The following is a 17,328-nucleotide window of genomic DNA, read 5'->3' on the forward strand; positions in this document are numbered from 1 at the left end:
ATAAATTTAAAAATTAATAAATTAAAAAAAAAAAGAAAACTGGAAGCAAAAAGCATCTGTGATGAGCAATATACTGAATGCTCAAACTGTTTCTGGTCCTAGATCTGATAAATCTATAGTTTTAAGAGCAATCTATATAAATATGACCAACATTTAAATAAAATATAAAAATTGAGAGATTATTATTGGGTTGATATAACCCAATAATTGGCACATATTATGGGCAGGCTCACTAAATTTAATGAATGTTACTAAATATATATTCTTTTTTAATATTGTTTATCTTAGTAAAGCCAAATTCAGAATGGCTTCCTGACAGTATTTTCCTAAAACTTTTTTTTTATTAATTTATTTGCACTGACTAGGCACCATTTATAGCTGTGCAGTTCTATTTTTTTTAAGCTTTATTTATTTATTTATTTATTTATCTCTTTCCCCTTCTCCTCACCCCACACGCTGGTTGTCTGTTCTCTGTCTCTTTTGTCCGCTTCTGTTGTCAGTGGCACTGGAATCTGTGTTTCTTTTTTGTTGCATCATCTTGTTGTGTCAGCTCTCTGTGTATGCGGCACCATTCCTGGGCAGGCTGCACTTTCTTTCACGCTGGGCGGCTCTCCTTACAGGGCGCACTCCTTGTGCATGGGGCTCCTCTATGCGGGGGACACCCCTGCGTGGCAGGGCACTCCTTGCACGCATCAGCACTGCGCATGGGCCAGCTCCACATGGGTCAAGGAGGCCCGGGGTTTGAACCGTGGACCTCCCATGTGGTAGACAGACGCCCTAACCTCTGGTCCAATTCTGCTTCCCAAAGTTTTCATTTTGAAATAATTTCAAACTTATAGGATAGTTGCAAAAATAATACAAAACCTATAAAGAGAACCCCAACAGACCATACCACCCCTCCCCCAGATATCCAGATCCGCAAATTTTAATATTTTGCCACATTTGCAGTATCATTTTCTCTACCTACATCTATAGCTATCATCTATCTATATCATCTGTTTTCTAAACTTTTAAGGATAGGTGTATACATCATGCTCCTTGAATACATAATAATACTCCCACAAACATTTCCTAAGGACAAGGATATTCACTTATATAATGTTTTAATTTGCTAAAGGCTGCCAATGCAGGATACCAGAAATGGGTTGGCTTTATTACTAGGTTAAAAACTTACAGTTCTGAGACTGTGAAAATGTCAAAATCAGGCATCTTCGGGGATGTTGTCTCACTGAGGGTCTGCTGCTGGCAATTCTGGACTCGTGCCACGTAGCTCGGCCGATGGGGCTCTGCTGATCTCTGCCTTCTCCTCCAGCTACTTTCCCCCGGAACTCAGCTAGGGGCGATCAGGCTCATGGCTGTGTCCCCTTGTCTCTCTCCTCTCTGCTGGGCCTTGTTGCTAGTTCTCCTTGGGGCGGCTCCTTCCACAGCTTTTCTCTCTCCCTGGGTTCCTCTCTGAGCTCCTCAGTTATTTCTCTCCATCTCTGTGGCTTTTTCTCTGTGTCTGTGACCCTTTAGTCCTCTGTTTATAAAGGACTCCCGTGAGAGGGTCAAGACCAACCTGGGTCCTGCAATCTGATCAAAAGGTCCCTTCACTGAATCTAATCAAAACGTCCCGTCTACACTGGGTTTACATGCACAGAAATGAATTGCTTTATGAACAGGATTTTCTGGGGTCCAAAAAAGACTCAAAGTGATCAAGTTCAAGATATTTAACATTGATATAAGGATTACAGTCTCTATTCCTCCCCCCTCCATATCCCAGTAATGTCCTGGGAAAGCTTTTCTCCTCTACTATTATATCTAGTCCAGCATCATACATTGACCATTGTCATTGTCTCCTTAGTTGCTCTTTTTTTAGATCGTGGACTTGTACATACAATATAACTTTCCCATTCTCAACTACTTCTAAGCATACTGCTGAGGGAGATTAATCATATTCATGATGTTGCACTACCTTTACCACCATCCATTAGAAGAAATTTCCCAACACCACAAAAAGAAACCCTATAACCACTATGCTTTAACTCCCCATTTCCCTGCACACCCTGCCACTCGTAACCTGAATTCTACTTTCTGTCTCCATGAATTTGCATACTCTAGCCATTTCATACAGTGGAGTCAAATAATATCTGTCCTTTGGTGTCTGACATTTCATTAAACACCATGTTTTCAAGGTTCATCCATGTTGTTGCATGTATCAGAACTTCATTCCTTAAGTCTGAATAATATTCCATTGAATTTATGTATCACATTTTGTTATCCATTCTTCTGTTGATGGGCATGTGGTTTTGCTTCCATATGTCCATTCACAACTTTTGGCAGTTGTGGATAATTCTAATACGAACATTGGTGTCCTAATACCTGCTCAAGCTCCTGCTTTCAGTTCTTCTGAATATATACCTAGAAGTAAGTTTGTGGGTCATATAGTACTTTGACGTTTAACTTTTTGAGGAAACACATAACAGTTTTCACAGGGGCTACACAATCATACATTCCCACAAACAACGCATGAAGTTTCCTATTTTTCTCATCCTTACTAGCACTTGTTATTTCCCATTTTCGTTGATCATGGTCATTCCAGTGGCTGTGAGTTGATATCTCATTGTGGCTTTGACTTGTACTTAACTAGTGAATAATGATATTGAATACCTTTTCATGTATTTATCAGTCATTTCTAATTCAAATCCTTTACCATTTAATATTGGGCTGGTTTTTTGTTTGTTTGTTATTGTGACAGGTTTTATTTTCCTTAAAGATAAAATTGATACAACAATGTTCTCACCTTTTTTTTTTTTTTTTTTTTTGGTCTTTTTTCACAGGTAGGCATCATTCATATGCATCTTAAAGTTAATCAAAGGAAATTCCTTTTATAGCAAATGCATCAAGATTATGAACATGATTTCTTGGTCTATAACTTTAATTTAATATATTGTAATATAATCCCAAATTATATGTGCAATACTCTTAAAAATACCATCATAAGCTGGAAAAATCTTACATAATAATTAGTCGAATACAAAATAAAGTCTAAAATATTCCTTATTTAAAATTTAAAATTTCCCAAATGCAGAACAACTACCCTAAACGCTTTCCTTTTAAAATCAAGATTGTGCTGCTGTTAAATAATCCTATTTAAATAGCTTATTATGCATATATCTCAGTAGGAAACTCATTTTCTAAGGCAAAATTTTGATAGCAGGACATATATCTGGAAATTATTGATAAGAGAGCTGGGCATTTTAACACAAAATTTTTTCAAGGCTTGCCTTCTAAATCCTACTGACTTATTTTTAATGTGCAATTATTTTAATATTTGCTGACATTTTAATATATATTAAGGTGAATTTATTCAGTGTATCTGTAGTGTGTTTAATCATTTTAAAGACTATTTTATATGGGTAAAAAGAAATGATTTTAAAAAGAAATTCATGAGTAAAATTCAATGTAGAAATTGGAATGTTTGATTCTTTATCTAGACAAACAAAGAGAGAGAGAAAGAGGTGCATAGTATCCAAGACATTAAGTTTTTTCTTTTATAACATATAAACACACGTACATTTTCCAATTGGAATTACTGATAATGGAGAGTCTATCCTCACATGTACACACACAACAAGGTACAAATTGTGAAGAAATTCCCAATTCAATGAATTTTCAAATAAACCACTAGGAAATATAGTAAATAAAGTGACTTCTTTAAGAGAAATACCATAGTATCATCAGCTTTTGCCCTCTAGGAGAAAACATATATTTCATTTAATGTAGTTAAGATAAGAAATTGGAGAAAGGGATAAAATTTGTTTGTTTTTGAGAATACTTATATAGAACAGTGATTTAGAAAATATTATTTCAAAGACAGTATTGTTTACATCAGAGGTATATTTAGAGCATTTCTAACGTTGTGTAACATTGTCCAGAAATTCTGGCATTTTATAAAAAGCTTCAGTTATGGTGGAAGAGCCTGAGTTGAGAAAGAGATACATCATATGAAAAACTCAAGGGAGATCTTGAGAAAGAACCTCCAGAAAAGAAGTTACCAGGAGGGGACCACACCTAATACTCACCACATATTTGACTCACAGAACTGAGTTCAGATAGATGTGGCTATATAGACACCTCATACAGAATGAACATTGTTAGTTAGAACAATAAAACGAAGGTTGGCATGACATTTGCCAGGTGGTCTCCAATATTCGACTGAGCTAGTAGGTTGAGTCCATTAACTACATGGAGGTGGCGAGTGGAAACCCTACCTTGTCTGGGTCCGTTGTGGTGATGACCCACACGCAGTGTGCATTGTCTTCATACTGAACCGGGTAATTGGGGGAAGTGATGATGCCACTGGGTCCGCGCAGATTTGATCCACATGTTCTAGCTAGAAATACACAAAATGGTATTGCTTTCCTTGAGCATTTCAGCAGGGTGGTAAAGACATAACATTAATATGGTCCCTCCTATGTGCTAATATTTCACTCTCCAGTGAGTCCATTTTTAGGAACATGTTCTCAGAGAGGATCAGGAAACTCAGAGGCAAAATTTTCCTAAAGCATTCTAACATTAACAGTGTTCATTAGAAAATCTTAGGAAAAAACTTATCGATATAAGTTAGGTTATAAAATACTTACGGTTCTTATAATTAATAGCTGATATAAGCATACTGTAGTGTTAATAAATACTAATTGACTTCATTTTCAATCAATATAATCAAGACATATTTTGAAGTATTTTGAACTTTGATAAATACATCTGAAGGACCCATGGAGCAGGAATGTACTAATTTGTTACATTCCTATTGACAATCTGGAATCTTCTGGTCATTTGCTCAGCTGCCACTCAAATGGAAAAGTGTACCAAGTCTGCAATTTGTCAGTAAGCTTGTATTCCAGCTGCCTACTTAAAGCATAACCGCTAACTTGACTTATTGATCTGGTTACCAGCTCTCCATGAAATTCATGTTACCCATGAGCTAAAATTTTTAGTGACTATATATTTTAGCGAGATAACTACTAGTAAAATATTTATAGAAAGTCAGCCAATTTGTCACATTTTCGAGCATATATAGTTCTGAGCCTCACATAAGGCCAGTTATGGACCTTGTTCCTTCTGAGAAAGTCCTCACCAAAAGTTCCAAATTAATCCAGAAAAGAATTTTTCTTAAAATGAAAAATTCATAAAATGAGACTGTAAAATCTGAGTCAGAAGGTTAGAAACCTAAAGGTGTATTATCTTGCCTATTTCCACTCATGGACTTTTTGCCAGTTTCCCCTTCCGTGATGGAATGAGCTGCATAGCTGCTCAGAGAGATAGAAAACTGAGGCAAACCTGTTCTGATTGTGACTCAACAGTTTCATACTGTCCCTGGAGGTGGCAGAGTTTTCTTCCTTGCATTTGTTTCTGTTCTAAACAGGCATTCAATTAGTCAACAAAGTACTTAATTAAGCAGCATAACAAATGAATTGCAATATAATAGTGCCAAGCAAGGTTTTTAGGAAGATTTAAATATGTTCCTAGAATTAAAATTCATGTTTGCATATTTGTATATATTTTAATTGAATACCACTTTCTACTCCTACTAAGGCCTTTTCTTTTGTCAGGATGTTCTTGGAAAGAGCACTTAATGTGGGGTAATGCACACTTAAATCCTTAATAAATGTCCTTTGATAATAATCATAATCTAATGCACTGATAATGTCCCTTGTTTGACAGTGTTCTAACCTTGTAAATTTTGCTTACATCTTACATGCCTTTACAGTGAAACTAGAATTTACAAAATAATAAATTGGAAATATATTAAGTGGGAAGTAGACAAGGATAAAAAATATAACATCTTTTGAAAAGCATTATAGGCCATTTATTTATTTAGTCAATTTTATTATGTAAAATATATTTGTTTCACATAGTTTTTCTCATTTAATTTGAAATGCTAATTTATCCATGTATTTAAATTCAGTTCCAGAAGTATTTGTTTTATTAGAGTAACTAGTCAATCTATCAAATTATTTGAAGAAATGGATATTCTCTTTGACTAAATTTAACAGGACATTGGGACACATATCTGAAGCTTTATTTCAAACAAATCAGCAATTGCATTGGTTAGTCTCTTTATTGTATATTCTTGGAGGAAAGCATTTTTATAAACCTCAGATTTTATATTAATATCCAGATGATCAACCAAAAACGAGACAGTATGTCATAAAATTTAAGAGTTTGCTTTTCTTAATCAGACAAATTCCAGGCCTATCTTATGTGTTTACTAGCTGTATAATCTTAAACAAATTATTTAATCTTTAAAGGCTGTTGATTTATTCAGTTAGTAAAATAATTCTAACTTCATCTTATGCATTGCTTAGAAGTTTAAATGAAAGAAAGTAAATCATTTAACAGATTTCCTAATATATAGTAACATATGTATTTACCAATTAAATAATTATGTATTAAATGTTTATTATGGAAAACAAAAATGAAAAAATAACAATATTTATTATGAGTAAGGCACTGTTTTAGGCATTAGGGATTTAGCAGAAAAAGAATAAAACCAAGTTCGTTGCTTTCATCAGGCATTTAACACCTGATATCGTAATATGTTCACTACTTGTTATTGTTTTTGCTTTAATACTCAATTCTTAAACTTCATTTAAAAGTTAAATGAAGTATAAACTCAAATATGAAAGTTCTGACTGTGCCCTGTATAATTTCAGTGTGCAAGATGAAGTTTAATACTTGTAAAAGCTATTTTTGGTTTAAAAAAACAGAAAAGTCCCATTAGCATTTGTTAGGCCATACCTTGTAATCATTTTCACTGCATACATGGACTAGCTTAGAATGAAATGCTAGGTGTTGGTGTATATGTGGACTTCCATGTATGACCCTGCATTGTTAAACTATGAAATTAAAACTGTATTTAAATGGCAATCCGAAAAATAAATACCTAATGTGGAGGGAGATAAGAACTTTGAAGAAAAACATGATGGTTTGGAGAGTGTCGAACAGGGCACTATGGAAGGCAATGATTATGGAAGGATTTTTGATGAGATTACATTTAGTGGAAGACAAAAGTTGGAGAGCTATGCAGATATACACACGAAAACTGTTCCAGGTAGAAGAACACAAATATAAGAGTCTGAAAGAACTTCTTTTTTCCATATTCTAGGAAAAATAATGAGCATTCAATACAGATTAATTTTAAGATGATTCTTTATCAATAGAATTTGAGAATAGTAGAAAAACACCAAGCTTTATTATGGTCAATGACTTTTAATAAAAATCTTTAATAAAGAAAGGAAACCTTTTTCTCACCAGTGACCATCAAGTGAAAAGTGTAAAGTTTCAAGATTCTAGAAGCAAAGGCAGAATATTTGTACATAGTCACTGGAATTGAAATAAAAGTTAAAGTGTGTGTGTGTTTCTTTAAATCTCTGAGACAATAGCTGCCTGGTAAAAACAATCAGCGCATAAAAGATAATCTGAAACTTGCTTCTGGTCCTTTAGCCTCGAAGACTGGACAGTCAACATCCAGATGTAAATTATCTTTTCATTACTGTTTAAAAGGTGGTTTTTATATGGAAAGAAAACATGGGTAGAAAAAATATGTTTTAAAAGTTCTCATAAATGACAAGTTAATAAATTAAGGATAATTCTTAGCTAACCTAATCTGGAGTCCTGAGATAACAGTAACTATTGTGTGGCCTTTGGTGGGTCTAATTAACTTCTGCATAACCACAGTTACAATTGCAAATAATACTTCACTTCTCATATATCATCCTTTCAACTCAGAAAGCAACTAAAACTATGAATTCTGCAGAGCAAAATGCATTAGCATTTAAGAATGCTCTCTGGGAAGCAGACTTGGCCCAGTGGATAGGGCGTCCGTCTACCACATGGGAGGTCCGCGGTTCAAACCCCGGGCCTCCTTGACCCGTGTGGAGCTGGCCCATGCGCAGTGCTGATGCGTGCAAGGAGTGCCCTGCCACGCAGGGGTGTCCCCCGCGTAGGGGAGCCCCATGCGCAAGAAGTGCAACCTGAAAGGAGAGCCACAAAGTACAAAAGAAAGTGCAGCCTGCCAGGAATGGTGCTGCACACATGGAGAGCTGACACAACAAGATGATGCAACAAAAAGAAACACAGATTCCCGTGCCTCTGATAAGGATAGAAGTGGTCACAGAAGAACACACAGAGAATGGACACAGAGAGCAGACAATGGGGGGAAAAGGAAGAGAAATAAACAAAAAATAAATCTTAAAAAAAAAAGAACGCTCTCTATTTAAAGCCACCTAAGTCCTTAAATACTTATGAATGGGGAAGAGGCGGGGCAGGATGGCATCTGAGTGAGTGCACCTTAAGGCCTCTCCTGCGAAGAGGCGTCCGAATGGGGTTGGAGTCTTGCTGGAACAGGCTCTCTTGGGGGTTTGCAGTGCAAAGGGTGTGTGAACATTGATTTGGAGAGAGAGTGGCGGAGGTGGTGCTTGCTAAAGGGAGAATTGCAGCTTAAAAGTACGGAGGCCAGAAGCTGTGGGCTGGCGGGGCCCATCCCCTGGGGCTGGTGGCCGCAGTGTTTCCTCAGAACTGTCGGTTGTGTGGTGGCGTTCCTGGGCCCCATGGTCCCTGGATGCGCGGTCCCCAGGTCCGTGACTCCAAACCCCCATAGCCTATGTTCCATGGACCTACGTGCCCTGGGTCTGCAGAGTCCCAGACTTCCCTTTCCCAAGTCCAGCGTTCCCAGAGGTCCAGGATTGCCTTAGCCCTCCGGTTTTGGACTGACTCCGTGGGTGGGAGGGATTCTGGTGGGGGGTGCAACAGGAGGGCCTGCCTAATATGGGTTCAATAATCTGGTGTTTCCCCCCACCCCTTTTTTCTTTAATTTTTTTCTCTTCTTGCGCTTGGAGGAGCATACCGGCTGTCTTGGGGAGAGTCTGGGAAGAGAGGAGTTTTGAATCTGCTGAGAAAGCCCGACTCACCTAAATACCCTGGGATAGGAAACTTGGCCTGGGAGAAGGTGGAGACAGAAAATCAGCAAGCCCTCTCATAGCACACCTAAAGGAGAGGGACTGTAGGAACTGTTTTCCAAGCCTCCAATAGCATATTTGGGGTTCCTGGTGAAGTGTGGGTGCTCTCTCTCTGGAAATTAAGAGTCATTGCTTTCTGTGAGGAACCAATTCAACAAGGACCCACTTGAATCTCCTACTGGACCTCTCAGACAACTTTCCTGCTGCCTGGGAGAGAGGGAAATGAGGAAGGGAGAAAAGGGGGAACATCAGATCCCTAAGTGTTTTATTTAACTACAAACAGGATTCTTTACTTGAAACTTTCCCTAGTATTTGGTTGGTTTTTCCTTGTTTTTTCTTCCTCTTTATCCCCTAAAGACTATTTTTTCTTTCTTTCTTTCTCTTTTTCTTTTTCCTGCTTACTTCCCCACTCCCTTTTGTCCTTCCCCCCCCCCCTTTTTTTTTTCTTTCTCTGCCTTCTTATCCTTCTTACATTAGGTGCTGCAGGGAGAACTTCACAGTTGCTGTATTTCCTCATCCTCCACTTACTCTTTTCTGTGTAATGATTTTGTGTAATGATTTTGGTCACCAACACTATTCCTTTTCCTCTGCATCTTTTTATCTGCCATCATTGATTGCTTCTTTTACATTACACCTCACTTTGTTTGCCCCCCTATTTTTTTTTGACTTTTTATTACTAATACCTTTGTTCTATTTTCTGTCTTATATTCACTCTTTATATTATTATCCCCTCTTTTCTCTTTCCCTCTCTCCTGAACACACAGGCCTTTTAACTCAGACTGTATTCCTCCCCATATTCAGATTTTTTACATACTCTACTTTTCTTACTGTTATAGCTCTACATACTTTACATGAGTCTAATATCCATTCTCCTATATCTCACATGGTTCCTCTGTTAATATTTACTATCAATACTACTATTATTCATTTTCTTTTCTTACTCCTTTTGCTTTCTCTGGCCCTAATATTTTGCTTCAAGTGAACTTAACCAACAACAAGGAAATAAAATAAGAAGAACAAAGTGACAAAGAGAAGACTTAACACACACACACACAAAACAACTAATTAAACTCCAAACTAAACAAAGAAGCTAAGCAACTGACTAAACCCGTCAAGATAAAATGATGACCAGACAGCAACAAAAAACTACAAACCAAACCAATAATCAGGAAAACATACCCCAATCCAATGAACAAACTAAAAACCAGGAAGAGGAGCAGAATATCGAACAAGTAATTAAAGATCTCAAAACATATATTAAGGACCAATTTGATGAGGTGAAGGAAGAGATTAAGAATATGAAGGAAACAATAGGAGAGAATACATAAAAATATAACGGATATGATGCTGGTGATGAACAGCACAATTCAAGAAATCAAAAATGCACTCTCAGCAAATAACAGCAGACTTAAAGGAGCAGAGGAGAGATTAAGTGTTGTGGAAGACAGTACATCTGAAATCAAACAGATAGAAGAACTGGTTGATAAAAAGAGAGAAAAAATCCAGCAGGGGCTTAGGGACATGAATGACAATACAAAACGCACAAACATATGTATTATAGGCATCCCGGAAAGAGAAGAGAAGGGAAAGGGGACAGAAGGAATGTTGGAGGAAATAATCACTGAAAACTTCCCAAACCTATTCAGGGAGATGGATGTACATGTGCAGGAAGTACAATGCACCCCAAACAGCATAAATCCCAACAGGTCTACCCCAAGACATATACTTATCAAGTTCTCTAATGCTCAAGACAAAGAGAAAATACTAAAAGCAAAAAGAGAAAAGAGAACCATCACATACAAAGGAGGCTCCATAAGATTAAATGGTGATTTCTCATCTGAAACCATGGAGGCAAGAAGGCAGTGTTATGACATAGTCAAGGTACTAAAAGAAAAAAATTTCCAACTGAGAATACTCTATCCAGCAAAGTTAGCATTCAAAACTGATGGAGCGTTCAAAATATTCACAGATAAACAGAAACTAAGAGAGTATGCCAACAAGAATTCTGCCCTCCAAGAAATACCAAAGGGAATTCTGCAGGAAGAAAGAAAAAAACAAGATAGACAGAGTTGGAGGAGAGTATAAGAGCAACTAAAAAGACAAAAACAGAAAAAGAAAATCAAACAGAATATGACAAACACAAATACAAAGAAAATATGGCTAATATAAGTAATTCCTTGAAAATAATAGCACTGAATATCAATGGATTAAACACACCTGTTCAAGAGACTCAGACTGGAAGTTTGGATAAGGAAATAAGACCTATCTATATGCTGTCTGCAAGAAACACATCTTAGACCCAGGAATTCAAGGAGGTTGAAAGTGAATAGTTGGAAAAAAATTTTACAAGCAAACAATAACCAAAAAAAAAAAAAAGGCAGGAATAGCTATATTAATATCAGACAAAATAGACTTTAAATGCAAAACAATTGTGAGAGACAAAGATGGACACTACATATTAGGAAAGTGATAATCTTTCAAGAAGAAAGAACAATCATAAACATTTATGCTCCTAACAAGGGTGCCTCCAAATACATGAGGCAAACACTGGTAAAACTAAGTAAAGAAACAGATGCCTCTTCAATTATAGTGGGGGACTTTAATACACCTCTATCAATTTTGGATGGAACATCTCAAAAGAGAATCAATAAAGAAACAAAGACCTTGAAAAATATATTAGAGGAGCTGGACCTAATAGACAAATGCAGAACATTACACCCAGATACAGTAGGATATACAATCTTCTCAAGTGCACATGGATCATTCTCCAAGATAGACCACATGCTAGACCACAGAAAAAGACTTAATAAATTCAGAAAGATAGAAATAATACAAAATAATTTCTCTGACCACAGTGGAGTGAAGCTGGAAATCTTCAAGGGCCAGAGACACAGATTTGGCACCAAGATTTGGAAGTTAAACAACACACTCTTAGAAAAACATTGGGTCAAGTAGGAAATCTCAAAAGAAATTAATAACTACCTTGAAGCTAATGAAAATGATAACCCAACATATCCAAACTTATGGGATGCAGCAAAAGCAGTACTGAGAGGGAAATTTATAGCCATAAATTCATACATCAAAAAATAGCTAAAGTTGAAAAACTAAATGCACACTTGGAGGAATTAGTTAAAAAACAACAAATTAACCCCAAAGGAAGAAGAAAGAAAGAAATAACAGAGATCAGAGCAGAACTAAATGAAATAGAAAATAAGCACTTGAAAAAATAAACAAAACCAAGAGCTGTTTCTTTGAGAAAATCAATAAAATTGACAAACCCTTAGCTAGACTAACAAAGGAAAAAAGAGAGAAGATGCAAATATACAAAATAAGAAATGAGAAAGGTGATATCACGACTGACCCCACAGAAATAAAGACTATCATAAGAGGATACTTTGAAAAACTATATTCCAACAAAAACAACAATTTAGAGGAAATGGACAAATTCCTAGAAACACATAAGCAGCCTACATTGACAAAAGAAGTTGATGATCTCAACAAACCAATCACAAGTAAAGAGAGAGAATCAGTCATTAAAATCCTCCCAACTAAAAAGAGCCCTGGCCCAGACAGCTTCACAGGTGAATTCTACAAAACATTCTGGAAAGAACTAACACCAATCTTGCTTAAACTCTTCCAAAAAATTGAAAGAGAAGGAACATTGCCTAACTTATTCTATGATGCCAACTTACTCTAGTACCAAAGCCAAACAAAGACACCACAAGAAAGGAAAACTACAGACCAATCTCTAATGAACCTTGACATGAAAATCCTCAACAAAATACTTGCTAATCATATTCAACAACACATTAAACAAATTATACACCATGACCAAGTGGGGTTCATTCCTGGTATGCAAGGATGGTTCAACATAAGAAAATCAATTAATGTAATACACCACATAAACAAATTGAAGGGAAAAAATCACATGATCATATCTATAGATGCAGGAAAAGCATTGGACAAAATATAGCACATTTCTTGATAAAACCACTGCAAAAGATAGGAATAGAAGGAAACTTTTGGAACATGATAAAGAATATATATGAGGAAACAGACTTTGGCCCAGTGGTTAGGGCATCCGTCTACCACATGGGAGGCCCACGGTTCAAGCCCCGGGCCTCCTTGACCCGTGTGGAGCTGGCCTATGTGCAGTGCTGATACACGCAAGGAGTGCCATGCCACACAGGGGTGTCCCCCGCGTAGGGGAGCCCCACGCGCAAGGAGTACACTCATAAGGAGAGCCGCCCAGCGCGAAGGAGGGAGCAGCCTGCCGAGGAATGGCGCTGCCCACACTTCCCATGCCGCTGATGACAACAGAAGCGGACAAAGAAACAAGACGCAGCAAAAAGACACAGAAAACAGACAACCGGGGGAGGGGAGGGGAATTAAATAAATAAAAATAAATCTTTAAAAAAAAAAAAAAAAGAATATATATGAAAAACCTATAGCTAACATTATTTACAATGGTGAAATCCTAAAATCTTTCCCTCTAAGATCAGGAATAAGACAAGGATGCCCACTATCACCCCTCCTATTTAACATAGTCTTTGAAGTACTTGCTTGAGCACTGAGGCAAGAACCAGACATAAAAGGCATCCAAATTGGAAAGGAAGAAGTAAAAATTTCACTGTTTGCAGATGATATGATCCTATACATAGAAAACCCTAAGAAGTCTACAACAAAGCTTCTAGAACTTATAAATGAGTTCAGTAAAATCTCAGATTACAAGATAAATGAACAAAAATCAGTAGCATTTCTGTACACCAATAATGAGAAATGTGAGGTAAAAATCAGGAATCAAATACCAGTCACAATAGTAAATAAAAAATCAAATACCTAGGAATAAATTTAACTAAAGAATTAAAAGACATACACAGAAAACTATACAACACTGTTCAAGGAAATCAAAGAGGAACTCAATAAATGGAAAAATATTCCCTATTCATGGATAGGAAGACTAAGTATTATTAAAATGTGTATCCTACCAAAACTGATCTACACATTCAATGCAATCCCAATAAAAATCAACACATCATTCTTTAATTAACTAGAGAAACTAACTATGAAATTTATTTGGAAAGGAAAGAGGCTCCAAATAACCAAAGACATACTAAAAAAGAAAAATGAAATTGGAGGAATCATACTACCTGACTTCAAAACATACTACAAAGCTACAGTAGTGAAAACAGCATGGTATTGGCACAAGGATAGACACATTGACCAATGGAATCAAATTGAGAGTTCTAATATAGATTCTCATGTATGCAACCATATGGTATTTGACAAGGCCACTAAACCCTCTCACTTGGAAGAGAAGGGCCCCTTTAACAAACGGTGCCTGGAGAACTGGATATCCATATGTAAAAGAATGAAAGAGGATTACCAACGTATACCTTATACAAAAATCAACTCAAAGTGGATCAAAGACCTAAATATAAGACTCAAGACCATAAAGACCTTGGAAAGCAAAGTAGGGAAGCATCTACAGGACCTTGTAATAGGAAAAGGCTTCATGAACTTCACACCAAAAACATGAGCAGCAAAAGAACAAATAGATAAATGGGACTTCCTCAAAATTAAAGCCTTCTGCACCTCAAAAGAGTTTGTCAGGAAAGTGAAAAGAGAGCCTACACAATGGGAGAAAATATTTGGTAACCATATATCTGACAGGAGACTTGTATCTTGCATATATAAAGAACTCCTATATCTTGAAAATAAAATGACAAACAGCCCATTTAAAAAATGGGAAAGAGATTTGAACAGACACTTCTCCAAAGATGATATACAAATGGCTAAAAAACACATGAAAAAATGCTCAAAATCCCTATCTATTAGGGAAATGCAAATCAAAACTACAGTGAGATACCATCTTGCTCCCATAAGACTGACAGCTATCAAAAAATCAGAAGACTACAATTGTTGGAGAGGATGTGGAGGAATGGGAATACTCATCCACTGTTGGTGGGAATGCAGAAGGATCCAGCCATTGTGGAGGACTGTTTGGCGGTTTCTCGAAAAACTAACTATAGATTTGCCATATGACTCAGCAATTCCACTGCTGGGTATATACCCAGAAGATCTGAAAACAAGGACACAAACTGATAGATGCACACCAATGTTCATAGCAGCCCTATTCATTATTGCCAACAGTTGGAATCAACCCAAATGCCCATCAATAGATGAATGGATAAATAAAATGTGGTATATACATACAGTGGAATACTACTTAGCTATAAGAACAAATACAGTACAAACACATGTGATAACATGGATGAATCTTGAGAACTTTAATTTGAGTGAAGAAACCCAGGCATTGAAGGGCAAATACTACATGACCTCTCTGATATGAAATAAGTAAGCCAAGTTGTCTCAGAGAGTTAGAGACTGGATGATATACTTTAAAGTAGTTGAAGGGTAGAGGAAGGTTGTGAGCTGACAGCTACTTGGGGGAAATCTATGATAAGCTGAAGGTAAGTATTTGTACAGGGAAGGGATAAAACGGGGTCATAGAGATAACTTTGGGTGGGGCTGCATGGGCTTTAGAGATGCTAGCGATGGAAGGATGGGTCAGATTGCCCAAGAAATTGGGGAGAGGGTGAGGGGAACATTTGATCATGGGTGATTGTCAGGTATGTGGTTGAAATTGTGGTGCAGAGAAAACTGTTTAGAGAATGTAATATGGAAGGTTGCCTGTTTGGAATGCTTAAAGGGGGGTCATCTGACACAGGGCAACCTTCTGTGGTTTGTGTGAGTGCTTATTTTGTCATAGTGGATTATATCATTGGGTGAAGACCCACAAAATGAGAGTGAAGGTATACCCACATCCTGGGGAGGACTGATGTTCTCAAACAGAGGGACTTGTATCTCCTGAGAGAATCGGTGGCTCCCAATGGGTTAGGGCAGTCAAGTTTGTCAAGTCCTCAACATTTTTGCAAGTAGCTCTGAATATGGTCCCTCAAGTAATGAAGACATGGTGGGCCCTGAGGGGAGAGGGAAAGAGGTGTTGAATACATGGAATCAGGGTAACTGTGGGGCAATGGAAGTGTTCCACAAGATTCTGCCATGATGGATATAGGTCATGTTAAGTTACACCAAAAATGTATAAAAGTCTATAGGCTAAAATGTAAACCATAATGTAAAACATAAAATAACTAAAATTTTAGAAAATTGTATAGTCTAAAATATAAACCATAATGTAAACCCAAATGGAGCCATGTTTGAAAGCTATCATTTCAATATCTGTACATTACCTGCCGCAAATATAATATGAACATGTAAAAAGATCACTGTTGGGGAAGGGACAAAGGGTTTGATGTTGGATATGTGGGAGTACCATATAGTGTATATATGAATTACTGTGACCTAAAACTTAATAATCGGGGGAAAAAAAGAAAGAAAGGAGGTAGACACTGAAGAAGAAATGGAAGAAATTCCCTTGTCACTGTACATACAGGGCAACACATATAGCAGTGATGAAAGGTCAAATGTCAAAAGCAAAGCTTTTTCACTTTTTCATTTATTTGATACCCCAATTTATTTTTCCTTTATTTAATTTTTCTAAATTTCTGTGTGTTCTGTATCTAACCTTTGAAACTTTCACTATACTCCATTTTTTTATTAATGGAACCTGGCAATATATTGGGCTTCATTTTGGAAGAAATTTTGGACTACAGAGAGGTTCAACTATGGCGGGGGAGGAGCACTTGTGTGGGGTGTCATTAGTGTGGGGCACACTGTTGGGAGGGAGTTCTCCAGCACATGTATACAGGTACATAGAAAGATTTGGATATTTTCATATGGTTTCAGTTGGAAACGACAGATGAGAGAGTGCTGAATTCCTGACCAGGGAAGCTCTATCACATTCCCCAGTGGAACAACAATAATCACCCAAGTGCAATGGCAAAGACCAATAAAGATGAATGGTCCAACGATGAGCCCTTGATACCAATGGCGCTGATTATGAGCCTGTGTGCCTGAAATATGAACTAGGCCTATAGCTGTGGGGTGCCTAAGAGTTACCTCCTGAGAGCCTCCATGTTGCTGAGATGTGGCCACTCTCTAAGCCAAACACAGCATGTAGATGCATTGCCTTCCCCCTAGCATGGGACATGACCCCCAGCTATGAGTCTCCCTGGCACCAAGGGATTACTACCAAGCACCATCTGATGATGTAACTACAAAAAGACCATGAATAAAGAGGTCAACTCAAACTAGCAGAATATCTCAGGCTACATGTAATATCAGGTGTTAAAAACTGCTTTTTGACTTTGGATAAAAAGGGGGAAATGGGAAGGGCAAGTGAGTTTATATGGCTAAGAGTCTC

At 37.1% G+C, this 17,328-nt stretch overlaps 1 protein-coding gene across 1 annotated transcript in view; it reads right to left on the minus strand.

Moving 5' to 3' along the window:
* CSMD1 (CUB and Sushi multiple domains 1) overlaps positions 1-17,328 on the minus strand; it is a 2,093,507-nt gene that overhangs the window by 653,527 nt on the left and 1,422,652 nt on the right. Inside the window, exon 10 of the mRNA XM_058288018.2 lies at positions 4,254-4,375. Coding sequence (XP_058144001.1) covers positions 4,254-4,375 — 122 coding nt within the window. The remainder of the gene's footprint in view (positions 1-4,253; positions 4,376-17,328) is intronic.

This window comes from Dasypus novemcinctus, chromosome 25, assembly GCF_030445035.2.
Source record: "Dasypus novemcinctus isolate mDasNov1 chromosome 25, mDasNov1.1.hap2, whole genome shotgun sequence".
NCBI classification, from domain to species: domain Eukaryota; kingdom Metazoa; phylum Chordata; class Mammalia; order Cingulata; family Dasypodidae; genus Dasypus; species Dasypus novemcinctus.